Source organism: Panthera tigris, chromosome B1 (assembly GCF_018350195.1).
Source record: "Panthera tigris isolate Pti1 chromosome B1, P.tigris_Pti1_mat1.1, whole genome shotgun sequence".
NCBI classification, from domain to species: Eukaryota; Metazoa; Chordata; class Mammalia; order Carnivora; family Felidae; genus Panthera; species Panthera tigris.
The window spans coordinates 145,041,388-145,056,509 of NC_056663.1; the positions used below are offsets into that span (position 1 = coordinate 145,041,388).

Here is a 15,122-nt window from a genome sequence, read left to right on the forward strand (position 1 = left end):
CGGTTAAGTAATTTGTCTTAGGTCACATTACTTTTAAGTAGCAGATCGGAACTTGAATCCAGCTTTGTCTGACTCCAGAACCGTTATTAACCACCGTGATGAGTGAGCCCTATCTAAGTGGCAGGGTCTGTACTAAACACTGGGGATCTGAAGATGATTCCGATGATGCCTCTGCCAGCATGGAGCTCAGGTGTTGGGCAAAGAAATCAGTAATCGACAAATGACATTAGAATAATATAAATGCTACGATGGAGATTGCTTCAAAGTACATTTGAACATTAACATTTAAATAGAGGGGAAAAAACTCCATAGACCTATTCTTCCAATAAATCAAACTTCTCATTTTGTCAACATCTCCTTCCAGGTCTTGTACATATACACATATTTTTTTATGCAAGGATTTTTATGCAAGGATTAGTTGTTTATAATTTTTATTCTGACATAATTTTTATTCTGATTTTTCACTTAATGTGTTAAATTTATGTGTTTCTTTTCCACAGTTTTTGTAAGACATTTCACTTTGCCGAAGGTAGGCAATGTGTCGTCTTTTTTTTTTTTTTAACTCAAATTTTTCATTGTCTGGTACTTCAGCAATTATTCATCCATTCATTTAATAAATACTTAAAGAGCACTTGCTCTGTGCCAGGTACCATTCTAAGCCCTTTCATACGAAATGTTAACTCATTCATCGTAAGCTTTTTTCCTGTAGGGCTTTCTACCTTATTCCTTCCTCTACCCTTGGGAGCATATCCACAGTGTGCCTTTGGAGACTGGTGGGGAGAAACCTCCTTCGTGAATTCTTTGTTCAAATTAGATATCTTCCTGGCTCAAGCATTTACCCTTCGCCATAAAGTAATTTTGACAATCCCCCATAGATGTGCAATGACCAATTGTCCTGGTTTCTATTTCTCAGAATCACGCCGTGTCATCATCTTGTGGGGTGATTTGTGTTAAAGAAGGCTGTGAAAGCCACATTGTTCCAAATGAGCGGCTTCCAGATGGGACCCCTGTACTAAGAATGAAATTGGCACTAAGTGGGCAGCACGGTGTAGTGGCTAAATGCTTGGGTGCTGGAGCTTGACAACCTGATTTCAAATTCTTGCTGAGCAAAGTTTAAAACTACCTCCATCTCTTAGCCTTTATCATTCCTACTTTACAAGGTTGTTGATGGGACTAAATGGAATAAGGGGAGCTAAGCACTTAGCACAGCGTCCGGCACAAAGGAAGAACTCAATTTACATTAGCTTTATTGTCATTCGTTAAAAGAGATCAAGCTGGAACTACACATATTTCATACAGATGCCAGTCGCTGCATTGTAATAACTAGCAGGAAAAAAAAACCCAAAAAACATTCTATCCATGGATGGGCAGTGAGAGGCATCTAGGAGTTTAAGTTGATAGAGTCATTAGATGTGTTTTTATATCATGATACCCCACGAGAACACCAATATTGTTAGGACACAAATAACACTCATTTTAGAGGGTTAGATTATGATATTTGTATATAAGTTATGACTATTGACTTGACCTGTGGTATATTTCTATCCGTGCAATAAGGATAGATGATTTTATTTCATTTTGTGTTTTGGCCAACAAAACTAATCTAAAACTCTGAAAAACATGATTCCAAATTCATTGTATGTTGGTACTTTAGATGGGCTCTTGGGGTCATCTAGTCCCACTCTCTTATTTTACAAATGAAATCCTTGAGGCCTCTTTAGGCCTCAATGTGAAGTGAGTTGACAAAGTTGGAGTTAGAAGACACTCTGATCCAGTTCTCCTAAATCCTAATCTAGTGCCGTTGCCAAACTCCGTAAAGATTCTTCTTATAGACAACATCAAGCCACATATGTAACATATCCTTGCCTTAGTGCCAGATGAACGTATGGCTCTCCAGGGCTCCACAGAACTCATAAGCACTGGTCTTATGTGTCACAGAGCGATTCATCAATGCCTCACAATGTCCACAAACATTGAATTTTCTTATACTTAGCAAGAGTTTATTCCAGACGGCCTCCATATATCTACTTTGAAAAATTATTTCCATATCCATATTTCTACTCACACAAGTGCTGTGCATATATGCACTTTAGTGTTTATTTTGACATTTATTTACTGGTTTCCCAATATAAGGCTCATCTATCTAACATTCCATTGAGCCACCCAGAACCCACCCATCTCCATGTCTGCTGAACCCACCACCCCCCTCTTCTAGAGTCTTGGAACACTATTAATATTACGTTTTATTTGTTCTTAGTTATAGTTAATTTATTTTAAATATTTGAACCACATTGAAGAATGGTATGATTAGTGAAAATGTTTTGAACATCCTCAAATGATGTCTTACCTAACTTAATTCTAGAAACAATGTAAAGTTGCTTAAAAGGATGCATAGTATCCAACAACAAAGAAAGCAAACACGAGAAAACAAAACTTTTAAATTGGTAATTTGTGATTTTTCTTTCTTTGCCCATAAGAAGGCCAGTTTCACCAGATGCTCAATATCACTCATCATTGGGGGAATACAAATCAAAACCACATTGAGATACCCCCTCACACTGGTCAGAGTGACTAAAATTAACAACTCAGGAAACAACAGATGCTAGTGAGGATGTGGAGAAATGGGAACCGTCTTGCACTGTTGGTGGCAATGCAACCTGGTGCAGCTGCTCTGGAAAACAGTGCGAAGGTTCCTCAAAAAATTAAAAATAGAACTACCTTACAACCCAACAATAGCACTACTAGGAATTCACCCAAAGGATACAGGAGTGCTGATTCACAGGGGCACATGTACCCCAATGTTCATAGCAATGCTTTCAACAACAGACAAATTATGGAAAGAGCCCAAACTTCTTCCATTAACTGATGAATGGATAAAGATGTTGTACACACACACACACACACACACACAAACACACAATGGAATACTACTCATCAATCAAAAAGAATGAACTGGAGGATATTATGCTAAGTGAAATAAGTCAGTCAGAAAAAGACAGATATCATATGTTTCACTCTCAATTTGAGAAACTTAGATGACCATAAAGGGAAGGGAAGGAAAAGTAAGTTACAGAGAGGGAGGCAAACCAAAAAGATTCTTAAATACAGAGAACAAACTGAGGGTTGATGGGGGTGAGGGGTGGCCAAGACTACACTGTGTACACTGTGTGTTAGCTAACTTGACAATAAAGTATTAAAATATAATATAAAATAATATAATATAATATAATATAATATAATATAATATAATATAATATTGGGCTCCTCAAAAAAGAAGTAGGAGAAGGAGAAGGAGAAGGAGGCCAGTTTCACCATATTGATTCTTGTTAGTTTGATGTAAGTTTAAGAATTTCCATGGCAATATTTTTTTGTTGTTGTTTCTAGACATCAATTTTCACTCCAGCCTTTGGATCAGAAACTAAAGTCAGAATAAACAGTAATATGAGAACTGAAGAAGTAATTGAGCAACTTCTCCAAAAATTTAAGGTAATCTTTATCACTAAACTGAGCTATAACTGTCTTGTATATAAGTTAACTATAGGTACATAAATGTACTCTTCTGAAAAAGACCTATGAACATGTACATATAAATTAAATGGTTCGTTTCCGAAGAATTCTTTCTCACGAATAACACCTTTTCATAATTGGGCCTTGAGAGATTATATTATTCTCTCAACAGGGAGCAGAAAAGGATTCTTGTCTAAAAGTATATAACAAAAGTGAGGAAAAATATACAGATTTGGGGCCTGGCTGGCTCAGAAAACATCTGCCAATGACCAGTCAATCAAATATGAAAGAATTCATGTCTGCTTATTTTTTTTTCCATTGACAGATTGAAAATAGTGCCCAGGATTTTGCACTTTACATTATTTTTGCAACAGGAGGTAAGCGTGATCCCTCTTTTTACATGATTCCAGTATGTTATAGTTTTCTGCCCACAGGGGAGGCCCAAGAGCAGCTAACCCTCTTTCTGTGGAAGAAAGGGAAGGAAGGGAAGAAGAAGAAAAGTGGGGAGGGTATTTTAGAAGGTTATTCAGATTGCACAGTTTCAGAGGTAGATAACCTATGAATAAGATATCCTAGAAGAGTTTATAATACAAAAGAGTTTGCTTTTTGGCCAGACATCAAATTACCTGAATGGCAGTCAGTGCCTGGGAGAGTCTATGGAGAGTTCCAAAGAATTGTTACACACTGAATTCCTTGACTTCTGGACCTCTTTCTTTTTGGCTTTCCCTTCTCCTTCTAGCTCTTACTGCAGTCATCAATGCATACCATTTATCTCTGATCTTGTTATTACCTCTTTCTTACACAGTGTCTGACACACTGTAGGAGCGTTCTCTCTTCCTCAGTAGAGAAAAATATGCAGAAGTTGGTGGTAGGGAGTAAAAGGTTGGCATTGGGAAGAGGCTATATGTGGGGTGCTGGGAACAGGATGGAAGAGAGATTAGAGAAAAATCTAAGGCAATAGTGAAATGATCTTTTTGAAAACTCTTAAGTTGAAAAAAATTATATATTAAATTGTAGAAATATCTCCAGTTAGAGTTTAAGTGTCAGAATGTTTGAGCTGGAAATTGAACAGAATAAAATAATACATTTTGATACCAGGACAACTGTAAGAAAATGGAAGTCGGATCTTCAAACATATACAAAATTAAAGTCCTTATTAATTTAAAGCTTAAATGTAAGAAATATAATATAAAGTTTAAAAATTCTAAGGGTGTGTGTATATATTCATATTCTAATTGTTTAGGAAAAAACTAAAAGGTATAAAATAAAAAGCAGAGACAAGGGCGCCTGGGTGGCTCTGTTGGTTAAGCGTCCGACTTCAGCTCTGGTCATGATCTCACAGCTCATGGGTTCGAGCCCCACGTCAAGCTCTGTGCTGACAGCTCAGAGCCTGGAGTCTGCTTCAGATTCTGTGTCTCCCTCTCTCCTCTGACCCTCCCCCACTCACACTCTGTCTCTCTCTCAAAAATAAATAAAATGTTTAAAAAATTTAAATAAATAAAAAGCAGAGACAGACTTATAAAAATGTAAAAGATAGAAACAGCAAATTATGAAAAATATCAGATAAAAATTTAATACGTATAATATCAAATAGTTCTAGCAAAGTGACAACAAAAAGACAATGAAAATAGAACCCACAATGCAATATTATCTCATATTTATCGGATTGGCAAAATGTTTTTGAAGGATTCTACCTATGTGTGGTGTGGTGAAGGGTAAAAGGGTATTTTCATGCAGTTTTGGTGAAAATATGGCTGTCTTTACTTTTTTGGAACTCATTCTAACAATATTATTAAAATTTACAGTATAAGTACCCTTTAACCTGTCAATGCCACTGCTGAGAATCTATTCCACAAAACTAAAAGGACCAGTACCTATAGATTTATGTGCAAGGCTATTTATAATGACAAAAAATTAAAGACAAAGTCACCTATCACAGAAGAATGATTGAATAAGTGGTTATGCAGCCATTAAATGGAATGTGTCAGATTATACCAGTTAAATGGAGGGGATTCCATAATATATATTTCATGAAAAATGCAACATGACTAAAAATGTATATCATATGATCCCATTTTTCTAGAGGAATTACAAACCCCTATTTAAATATAGGGGTATATATGATCATATGATCAGGAAGAAAGGTATGAAATGATAAATATGAAGTCACTGACACCACTTACCCCGTTAGGGGGTCAGGACAATGCAGGAAAGAGGATGGAAGGAGGAGGAGCACAGAAGGAAAAACAAAAACAACAAGTAAATCATTTTTTAAAAATATGTCTGCGATAAAAATAGCAAGTATGACATGACCACCTGTACGTATTGTGTGTTTGTGTGTGTGCATAAAGAGATATACAAAGGGTTGGCCACACAGAGGGTAAGGCTGATTGTCTCAGGGTTCTGGGATTCCAGGTGACTTTTACTTTCTGCCTTTTGCTTTTCCCCATAGTTTCAATTCCAGTAGCATATGTGGTTTTTTAAGACTTTACTGGGGAAGGGGCACCCAGGTGGCTCAGTCAGTTAAGTGTCCCTCCGACTCCTGCTCAGGTCTTGATCTAGTGGTTTTTGAGTTTGAGCCCCACGTTGCACTCCCTCTGACACGTTGGAGCCTGCTTCGGATTATGTGTCTCCCTCTCTCAACCCCCTCCCCACTTGCTCTCTGTCTGGTCTCTCTCTCTCAAAAATAAAACATCAAAACAATTTTTTTAAACTTTATTGAGGAATAATTGGGAATAATTGACAAATATAATTGCTATATTGAAAGTACAATGTGATGATCTGATACACATATACATTATGGGATGATTACCAAGATCAAGATAATTAACATATCCTCACATCACATAATTAAGGCTTTTTGGGTATGTGTGAGAATGCTTACGATCTACTCTCAGCAACTATCAAATGTACAATACCATACTATTAACTCTGGTCACCAAGCTGGAGATTAAATCCTCAAAACTTATTTATACAATAACTGAAAATTTGTACATATATCCCCCTCGTTTCTCTCCCTGATAGCATGAATTATTTTTTATAATTAGAAAAAAAATGTTTATTTTCACCACAGAACTGTAGTTCTTTAAAACTTTATCTGTGAAAATCATGTTTTATTTTGTTTTTTGTGTCAAAAATGCTTGCACACAAAATCCAGAACAGAAGATAACCCTAAGTAGCACCTTTTAGGGATCAGGAACAGAGAAAAAAATGGAACCTATAGCACCTGTTTAGGTATTAATCTGGAAAATAAAGGCAGGTGCATTTTAACACCTTGTATCTACTAAGCCCAGGATCTATAACAGTGTTTTTCAAATTCTAGTGCACTTCGGGATTACCTGAGAAGTTCATTTAAAATACAGATTCCCAAACCCCTCCAGATCTAGGAACAATCTGGGAATATGTATTTCTTAATAATTATCCTAGAAGCAAATTCATGAAGCAAGAAACCTTGCTCTGGAATATTAAGAACGCAACAAACAGAGGAGGCAGTTATACCACATGTAGAGGTCAGAAGAGGATTCTAGTATGTTATTAAGATGAGCTAAATTACCGGGGCTGTAGCCTTGCCTCAGAAATGCAGAGGAATTAAAACAATGAACTCTGACTCTGTGGAAACAAGAACGGACAATATTACTGACTTTTTCCTGGGGTAAGTCCCACCCAGGGGATGAGCACAGTTCTGATTCTTGAAACTTTTAAGTGCCTGACATAATTGATTTCCTAGATGACAGCGTAGAAAGGACTAACTGGTCTACCCGTTTCCCTTTTCAGTCTCTTTCAACATAGCAGACAGATTGCTCTTTTTTTTTCCTTATAATTTATTGTCAAATTGGCTTAAATACAACACCCAGTGCTCATCCCAACAAGTGCCTCAATGCCCATCAACCATTTTCCCCTCTCCCCCACCCAGACAGATTGTTCTTTAACAATAGAAGTCAGACAATGTCATATCACTTCTCATCCTCCAGGGGTCTCCCTTCCCGCAATAAAGCCAGAGTCTTTATGCTGGTCCCAGTATGTGTTCACTTCAACATTTAATATTCCTTTCCTCATCTTTATGTTAGCTTCCCTGGTCCCTTGCTGCTCTTTGATATCATTAGGCATGCACTGACCTGTAGGATGCTCTACTTATTTACTTACTGTGTTTGGAACACACCTCCCCGAGAGCTCCATGGTTCCATACCACATCTGCTTCTGGTTGTTTTCAAATGTTACATCTTCAGTGAAGCCTTTCTCAGCCACCCTACCAATAATTGCATACTTGTCCCCTGTACACACCTATTTACACAGACCCATACTTTCTATCCCTCTCCTTGCTTTATTTTTCTTCTGAGTACTTATCACTAATACATGATATGTTTTATTGGTTTATCCTCCTTATTGTCTGTGTCCTCCACTAGAACGTAAGTTTCGTAAGTGGATTTTACTCTGCTTTGTTTTAGAAGGTGCCCAGCACAGAGAACAATGCCTGACACATAGTAGGAACTCAAAAAATATTTGAGAAAGGAGGAAAGGAGACGAATGTAAGGACACAGTGTTCTGTTTGTGCTTCATTCTGATAAAAATGAAATGACAGATGTGAAATTATTTTGACAGAAAGTTGGAAGTACTTTTGTGAGTGGGAGTATTTATAACTTTTGGAAATTTGAAATTCTTGGAATATACCAAATTGGAAGTTGTTTCCTTTCTCATCTCATTATCATGGCATGGATGAAGCCCACAGATGAATGAAATAATAAAAACACTGACCTGTGATGTGAAAGACATTCTCAACAGGTTTTTAAGGAAGATCCAAGGATTTGATTGAGATGAGAAACAAAGGGATAATTGAGGATAGTTATAAAGTTTTGGACCTAAACAACTGGAAAGATGGAAATACATTAACTGAACTAGGAAAGAATTAATAAATATTTGTTGAATGAATGAATGAATGACAAATGATGAAGAATTTTTAGGTGTGTCGCTTGGTAAGAGCATAAATGGCACTGGAGATTTGTCTGAACATCCAAGCTAAAGGCAAGATTGAATTATCTGAGATATAAATCAAACCTTAAGATCTAGCAAGAGAAAGAAGTTCTCTTTGGGTTCTTTTAAAGGTTTTACTTTTAATTTACTCCTTTGAATGAGTGCCTCCTGTTGTATGTTCTTCTTAGGTCTTCTCGCCACGTGAGCTAAAGAAAGAAAATGAGTGGACAACTTGTCTTTCTTCTTTTTCTCTAGGATGGACTGCTAACTATAGTTGATTCCTGTTTTCATTTGTAGAGCGGAGGCGGCTAAAGAAGACAGATGTCCCGCTACTGCATAGGCTCGTGCAGGGACCTTCCAAAGAGAATGCTCGCATTTTCCTCATGGATAAAGATGAAAAAGAAATTAGCAGTGATGTATGGATACTGTCACCCTGAATCTCTCTTTGCTTCCTCCTGACTCAGCACCTCTCACAGAATCTGCATTCTTTTTTGTTTTGTTTTGTTTTGTTTTGTTTCCCTTTTCAGGTGGCTCAGTACATTAACTTTCATTTCCCTCTCCTGGAATCCATCCTTCAAAGATTAAATGAAGAAGAGAAAAGAGAGATTCAAAGAACAATAACAAAGTAAGTTGGGAGTATGTATGCTGGGTGCCTATTCCTATAAGAGGTTCAGCGCACAAATTGTGTTCAATTTTTAATACCCTTTTTCTCCTTCTCCTTTTCAGATTCAGTACAGAAAAGGCTATTATAATGAAATGTCTCCAAAGTAAACGGGTAGTAAAAACTGAGACAACCGTTTAGCAGACCAGGCTGTAATTGCTGAAACTCTGAAACACTTTAGCAAAATTAGAGGGATATTACTATTTGATGAATGCACAAATTCCATACTTGCATTCATACAAATGTCTGTGAACTTGAATCTGTGGAAAATTGAATGTTGAAAAAGCTTGTCTCCCTTTGAAGTGATGAGTTTACCTAGGCTTCACAGTTGCACTGAAAGGAGCTGGAATTTGTTTCAGGAACTGAAACAAGCTTGGATACTGTGTATCCAAAATACTTTCTTATAGTAAACCACTCCATGAACTTGAATCTAAATGATGTCTTCAGATATCATGTAGGGTAAACTTCTTTCAGCTTGAACTGTCAAGAGAATTAAAAAATCATCAACGGATTCTCACAACTGATTCAGAAGTAAAAGCTGCCAGCTCTTGAAATAAAAAGGAAGCACACTCTTACCCTACAAAGGAGTCTGATAGTGAGTGATGGTGTTTCTCAGCTCCGTGCACTCTAGCTTCTTCATGAAACCCAGGGCTGTCTCTATATGGTTGGTGGCTTTTGGCTATTTGTAACATCAAAACTATCTGTCCTTTGGGACAGAAAAGATGATTGGATTTCTGTTAAGAAATCCAAATTGCAATTTCCTCAATCCGAACTCTTCTTTTTTTTTTTTTTCTGTTCTTCTCATGACTTTCAAAAAGTATTTTTAAGCATTTTTTTTTTTTTTTTTTTTAGAGAGAGAGAGAGAAAGTAGGGGGGAGGGGCAGAGGAAGAGGGAGAGAATCTCAAGCAGACTCCACAGTCAGCACAAAGCCTGGTGTGGGCCTCCCAGCTCATGACCCTGAGATCATGATCTGAGCCAAAATCAAGAGTCGGACACTTAACTGACTGAGCCACCCAGGTGCCCTGAGTTCTTAAGCATTTTTAAAAAGTCAGTTAAACTGGTTTTCATTATTTTTCCAAACAAGTATACCACAGAGACTTAATACGTTTAATGGGTTAGGACATTGTTGATCCACAATAACCATTTGTTGCCAGATGAAAACAAAGGATAACGCAACTGTTGTAGCAAAAAATAGGCAGGGAATCTGGAGCTCTGCTCTTTTTCTCCAAGACAACTCATCCCACAACTCCCAAGATACTTAAAAGTCTGCTAAAACTGACTTGAAGAAAGGGGGGACAAAAAACTGGTAATGCCACAAGTATCACCTATGATTTTATTTGTGAACTCTATGTTAAAATGGAATTTTATGCAACATTGGTCCATTCCCTAAACCACTTTCCTTCACATTTCTCATAGGCATTGTGTTACCTGGTTTGATTACATTACACGTACTAAGGGAAAAAGTTGTATGTAACAAGCCCAAGTTCGAAGACTATCAAAATTAAAATATGAAACATTTTTAGACAAAGCTATTACTTCCTAGTGTCACCAAAACCGAAACCTAAACTCAATGAAGGTAAAAGTGTGCTGTGACCTTTGAGTCCTAGGAAATCTTTTATTGAGGAAAACAGAGGCTTGCATCATTATCTTTCCAGCTATCGGTTAATAAGAAATTATGTTCTCAGGGTGCCTGGGTGGCTCAGTAGATTGGGCATCTGACTCTTGGTTTCAGCTCAGGTCATGATCTCACGGTTCATGAGTTCAGACCCTGCGTCAGGCTCTGTGCTGGTAGCACAGAGCCTGCTTGGGATCCTCTCTCTCTCTCCCTCTCTCTCTGTCCCTCTCCTGCTCACATACCCTGTCTCTCTCAAAATAAATAAATAAACTTAAAAAAAAAAAGAAAAATATCTCATCTTCCTAAAGTAGGGCAAAAGAAATTGTTAAAATTCAGAAAAATCTCATCTTGCTAAAGTAGGGCAAATGAAATTGTTAAAATTCAGTATACTTATAAAAATTTAAAATAGTGTCAAGTGCCTTTCCTAAATGACAAAAGATTAATCATTAATATATTGAAAGTCTACAGGATATGTAAGAAAAATTCCAAGACATGGATAGAAAAAAAGAAAAAAGACATGAAAAGTAAAATCACAGAAGAAATACAAAGAGCTACTAGATGTGTTGTGAGAGGAGACTTGTATCTTAATGGTGATCAACTGTATCCAGCAAGGAGACAGAAACACAGTAATTTAAGCAGGAGAAGTTTAATATAAAGAATTAAGCTGTGGGGCGTCTGGGTCGCTCAGTGGGTTAATCGTCTGGCTCTTGATTTTGGCTCAGGTCATGATCTCATGGTATGTGAGATCGAGCCCCGCCATCAGTGCTGAGCCTGCCTGGAATTCTCTGCCCCGCCCCCACGTCTCTTTCTCTCTCAAAATAAATAAATGGACTTTTTTTTTTTTTTTTTTTTAATTAAGCTGTGATGATAGGAGAATAACTGTAAAGTAGAAGTGTGTGTGCCAGGATTGGGAGCTATAGGGGCCTCTTTTGCAGGAACCCAGTACAACTCTGTGCATCAGTTGGGCTGCAGTATCTTTGAAGCTGTGTGGGACAGAGGCTGGTCAGGTAGCTTACTAGATGGCCACCCCCGGGGGCCCTCTCTGTGAGCAGGCACTGAACCCAGGGGGTGGTGTGGAAAGCAGTGATTTGTGTTCAGGTTAGGGTTAGCTCCAGGCTGTGCCACCACAAACCCAATCGAAAGATGGAGGAGTTGGGGGAACAAACGGTAAAGAAAGCTGCACCCTACAGGCAAACTGCCCTGGAGAAAGCACTCTGGGCAAAGCAGTGGAGGAAAAAAGTGGGCTTCCCCAAAGCCTTGTCAGTCAGCCCTGGGAATCTGGAAAGACCAAATTTCCTGCTACAATGCTTCTTCAGCGCCCTCTACCGACGAAGCAGGACATCATGCACAATGCAAAGGAAACACACTTAAAGGGTCCATATCCATTTTCACAGAACCAAGAGCTAAGAACAAATTTGGAGGAGAGAGTCAATAAAATAATTCTAAAGGGTCCGTATCCATTTTCAAAGAACCAACAGCTAGGGATGGATTTGGAGCACAGAGTCAACAAAATAACTCGGATGTTATCAAAACACAAAGTTAAGAAAAGCAAAATGCACTTTTTGGTCTATTGGCAAAGATTAAGAAATGAGATTAAATACTCAGCAAATTACAATCAGATGGCCACTGAGACTACTGGTGGAAATACAAGTGGATATAACTTTTCTTGAAAGCAGTTCAGCAGTAAGTTCATCCTATAATTCAGCTTAGAGGATCCTATATTGAAATAATCAGTCATACAAAGCCATTGTGCAAAGATACTTATTATATTGCTATTGTGATAAAAATAATTAAATAGCCTAAATTTTCAAAATTATGGAAAAAAACATAAGGAAAAAAACATTTACCCACAGAATATTATGCAGCTATTAGAATTGTTTCCAAATAAATTGTAATTATGGAAGAAATTCTTCTTACATATCCGATATCTAAATAAGAATATACATACAAATATTCAAAATATCTGTTATCCATAAAATATGTTTGTGTGCGTGTACACTAACCAAAAACACATTAGATGTGGTTATATCTGAATTGTAGAATTATGGGTGAATCATTTCTTATTTTTCTATGCTTATTAAATAGCCTATAATAAACACGTGTTACTTTTTGAATTAGGGCATAGATAAGTTATGATTAGAAAGTTACCAACAAGAAGTAGCAAGTACATGCAAGCTGAGTCCTACCAGATGCAGAAAAATAAAATTATTTAATAAGACATTAACTTCGCTTCTGTGGTAGTTTTAAAATATATTCATAAAGTCTTTGATATTCCTCCTCTCAAGAGGTGGGGCCTAATCCTTCCCACCTTGCAAATGGACTGGACCTAGTGACTCAATCCTGATGAGCAGAGGACAGCAGAAGTGACACTGTGTGATTTGGGCAACTAGGTCATATAACGCTGTGGCGTCCTTCTCGCTCATTCTCCTGGGTCACTGGCTCTGGGGGAAGCCGACTACCACGGCGAGAGCAGCCCCAGAGAAAGATTTGCATCATGGGAACAGAGACCTTTGCCAGAGCCAGCAACAATTGAGGCCTCCTGTCCACAGCCAGATGAGTGGGCCATGGGCTGGTCCCAGTCAAGCCTTCAGATGACACAGCCCTAACAGTTTGACTACAGCCTCCTGAGACACCCTGAGCCAGAAAACCCAGCTAACCCACTCCTGGATTCCTGATCTTTGGAAAATGTATGAGAAAATAAATGGCTGTTGTAGTATGCCAAATTTTAGGATAATTTGTTACATGGCAATACAATTTCAGAGAGAAAAATCTGTTCGGAGGCATCTTTGCATAATACAAGAGTATAAACTTTTGTCATAAAACTCTTTATCCTTGCTTCAGGTGGCTCAGGTTTTTTACTACCAGTTACATATTAGTTCAAATTCAACCCCAGTAATGTTATACTTATTAATGGTAGAGGACCTGTTACATTCATCTTTGTATACTTGGCTGAATTTAATGCTGTGTTTTGTATATAGGATGTGCTTAATAAAAATCAATTGAATAAAAGACTTAATGAATTAGTGAATCAGTGAATAAAAGAATGTGCAAATGAGTTATATGAAATGTTTTTCTAAAAGCTCCTGTATATATGCATCCTTTTCACAAATCGGACCCAGTAGCTAAAGAAATATAGAATCTTTTCTGTATGGTTTTTTCTGATTTGGTGGTATATTTTACTATCTCTTGGCTATATGAAATGTTCAGTTAGGCAGTGTTGCTATGGAATTTTGCTTAGGGCCGTTCACATTGGTTTCAGGAACTGAACAGGGAAGAAGTCCATTTTCAAGGCAGCCTATGAGGTGGACAAGATGGCAGGTGTAACTGTCATGTTGCTATATCTACACGGGAAAGGAAAGAAAGGAATAGGATGCATTAGAACAAAACCCTTCAATGGCATCCATTTGTCCTTTTTTCTTCTTTTCTTTTTTCTTTTTCTTCTTTTTTTTCTTTCTCTTTTTTCTTTTCTTTTTCATTTGTCTTCTAAATAACAATAGTTAACACCTATTAGATTGATTGAGCCCTTTGAAATGGTCAATATTTAACCTACCAAACTGGCAATTTCACATCATTCAAATTAATAGCACTTACCATTTGTCAAGTACTGTTTTAAGCTTTACCTATATTAGCTGATTTAGTGTTTATTATAGTCCCACAAAGAAGCTACCCTTTCAACCCAATTTTATAGATGAGGAAGGCCATGGAAAGGTTAGGAGATTTGCTAAGGTCTTTAGAAAAACTGGGTAGGATTTGAACCACACTCTGGAATCCACACTCTCAACCCCCATAATCTATGGCTTCACCCTAAACTACACTCTGTCTGGCATTCTTATTTGTCCTCATCTGTAAAATGGGATAGTAGTACCGACTTCACTGGATGGTTGTGGGAGTTATAGGAATAATACATGTCAAGGCTGGCACCTTACACATTAAAAATGTGATAAACCTTAACTGTTGTTAAAATTAAACTACAGTATGTCCCCACCCACCCTTATATCCCTATCTTCCACTGGATCACACTGACCACAACTACTTAATTTTTGTCTTACAACAGACCAAACTGAATCACTCACCATTCCCCAAAACACCTCACATCCCACCACTTCTCTATCTGTTCAAACCCTGCCTAATTTCTAGTCGTTGGGCAGGGTCACTTCTTCCATGACTTTTCCTGGTCTCTGTGACAATTTGTGAACTCAGACTCTTGTGAATCACATTATCAGCTCTGCTCTTGTGACACTGGAAATTTGAAATCTGCCCTTTGTTGTAATTCCTTATGTGTTTGTCTCTTGTATAAATGCATTAGTTATCTGGTCTTAGTAAATTCATATTCTTCTCTATAGCACCTAGAAGTGTATTAAACACAATAG

General features: G+C 37.5%; 2 protein-coding genes across 2 annotated transcripts in view; one reads left to right on the top strand and one right to left on the bottom strand.

The window, feature by feature from the left end:
• RASSF6 (Ras association domain family member 6) overlaps window positions 1-9,894 on the top strand; it is a 48,788-nt gene extending 38,894 nt beyond the window's left edge. The window contains exons 7-11 of the mRNA XM_007086973.3: window positions 3,385-3,486; window positions 3,833-3,884; window positions 8,773-8,891; window positions 9,003-9,100; window positions 9,202-9,894. Of these exons, the coding sequence (XP_007087035.2) occupies window positions 3,385-3,486; window positions 3,833-3,884; window positions 8,773-8,891; window positions 9,003-9,100; window positions 9,202-9,277 (447 nt within the window). The 3' untranslated portion in view covers window positions 9,278-9,894. The remainder of the gene's footprint in view (window positions 1-3,384; window positions 3,487-3,832; window positions 3,885-8,772; window positions 8,892-9,002; window positions 9,101-9,201) is intronic.
• Window positions 9,895-13,676: 3,782 nt separating this feature from the next.
• Window positions 13,677-15,122, bottom strand: part of LOC102966372 (alpha-fetoprotein-like) — a 51,894-nt gene continuing 50,448 nt past the window's right edge. Inside the window, exon 15 of the mRNA XM_007086972.3 lies at window positions 13,677-14,093. The gene's annotated coding sequence lies outside the window, so the exon portion shown is untranslated. The remainder of the gene's footprint in view (window positions 14,094-15,122) is intronic.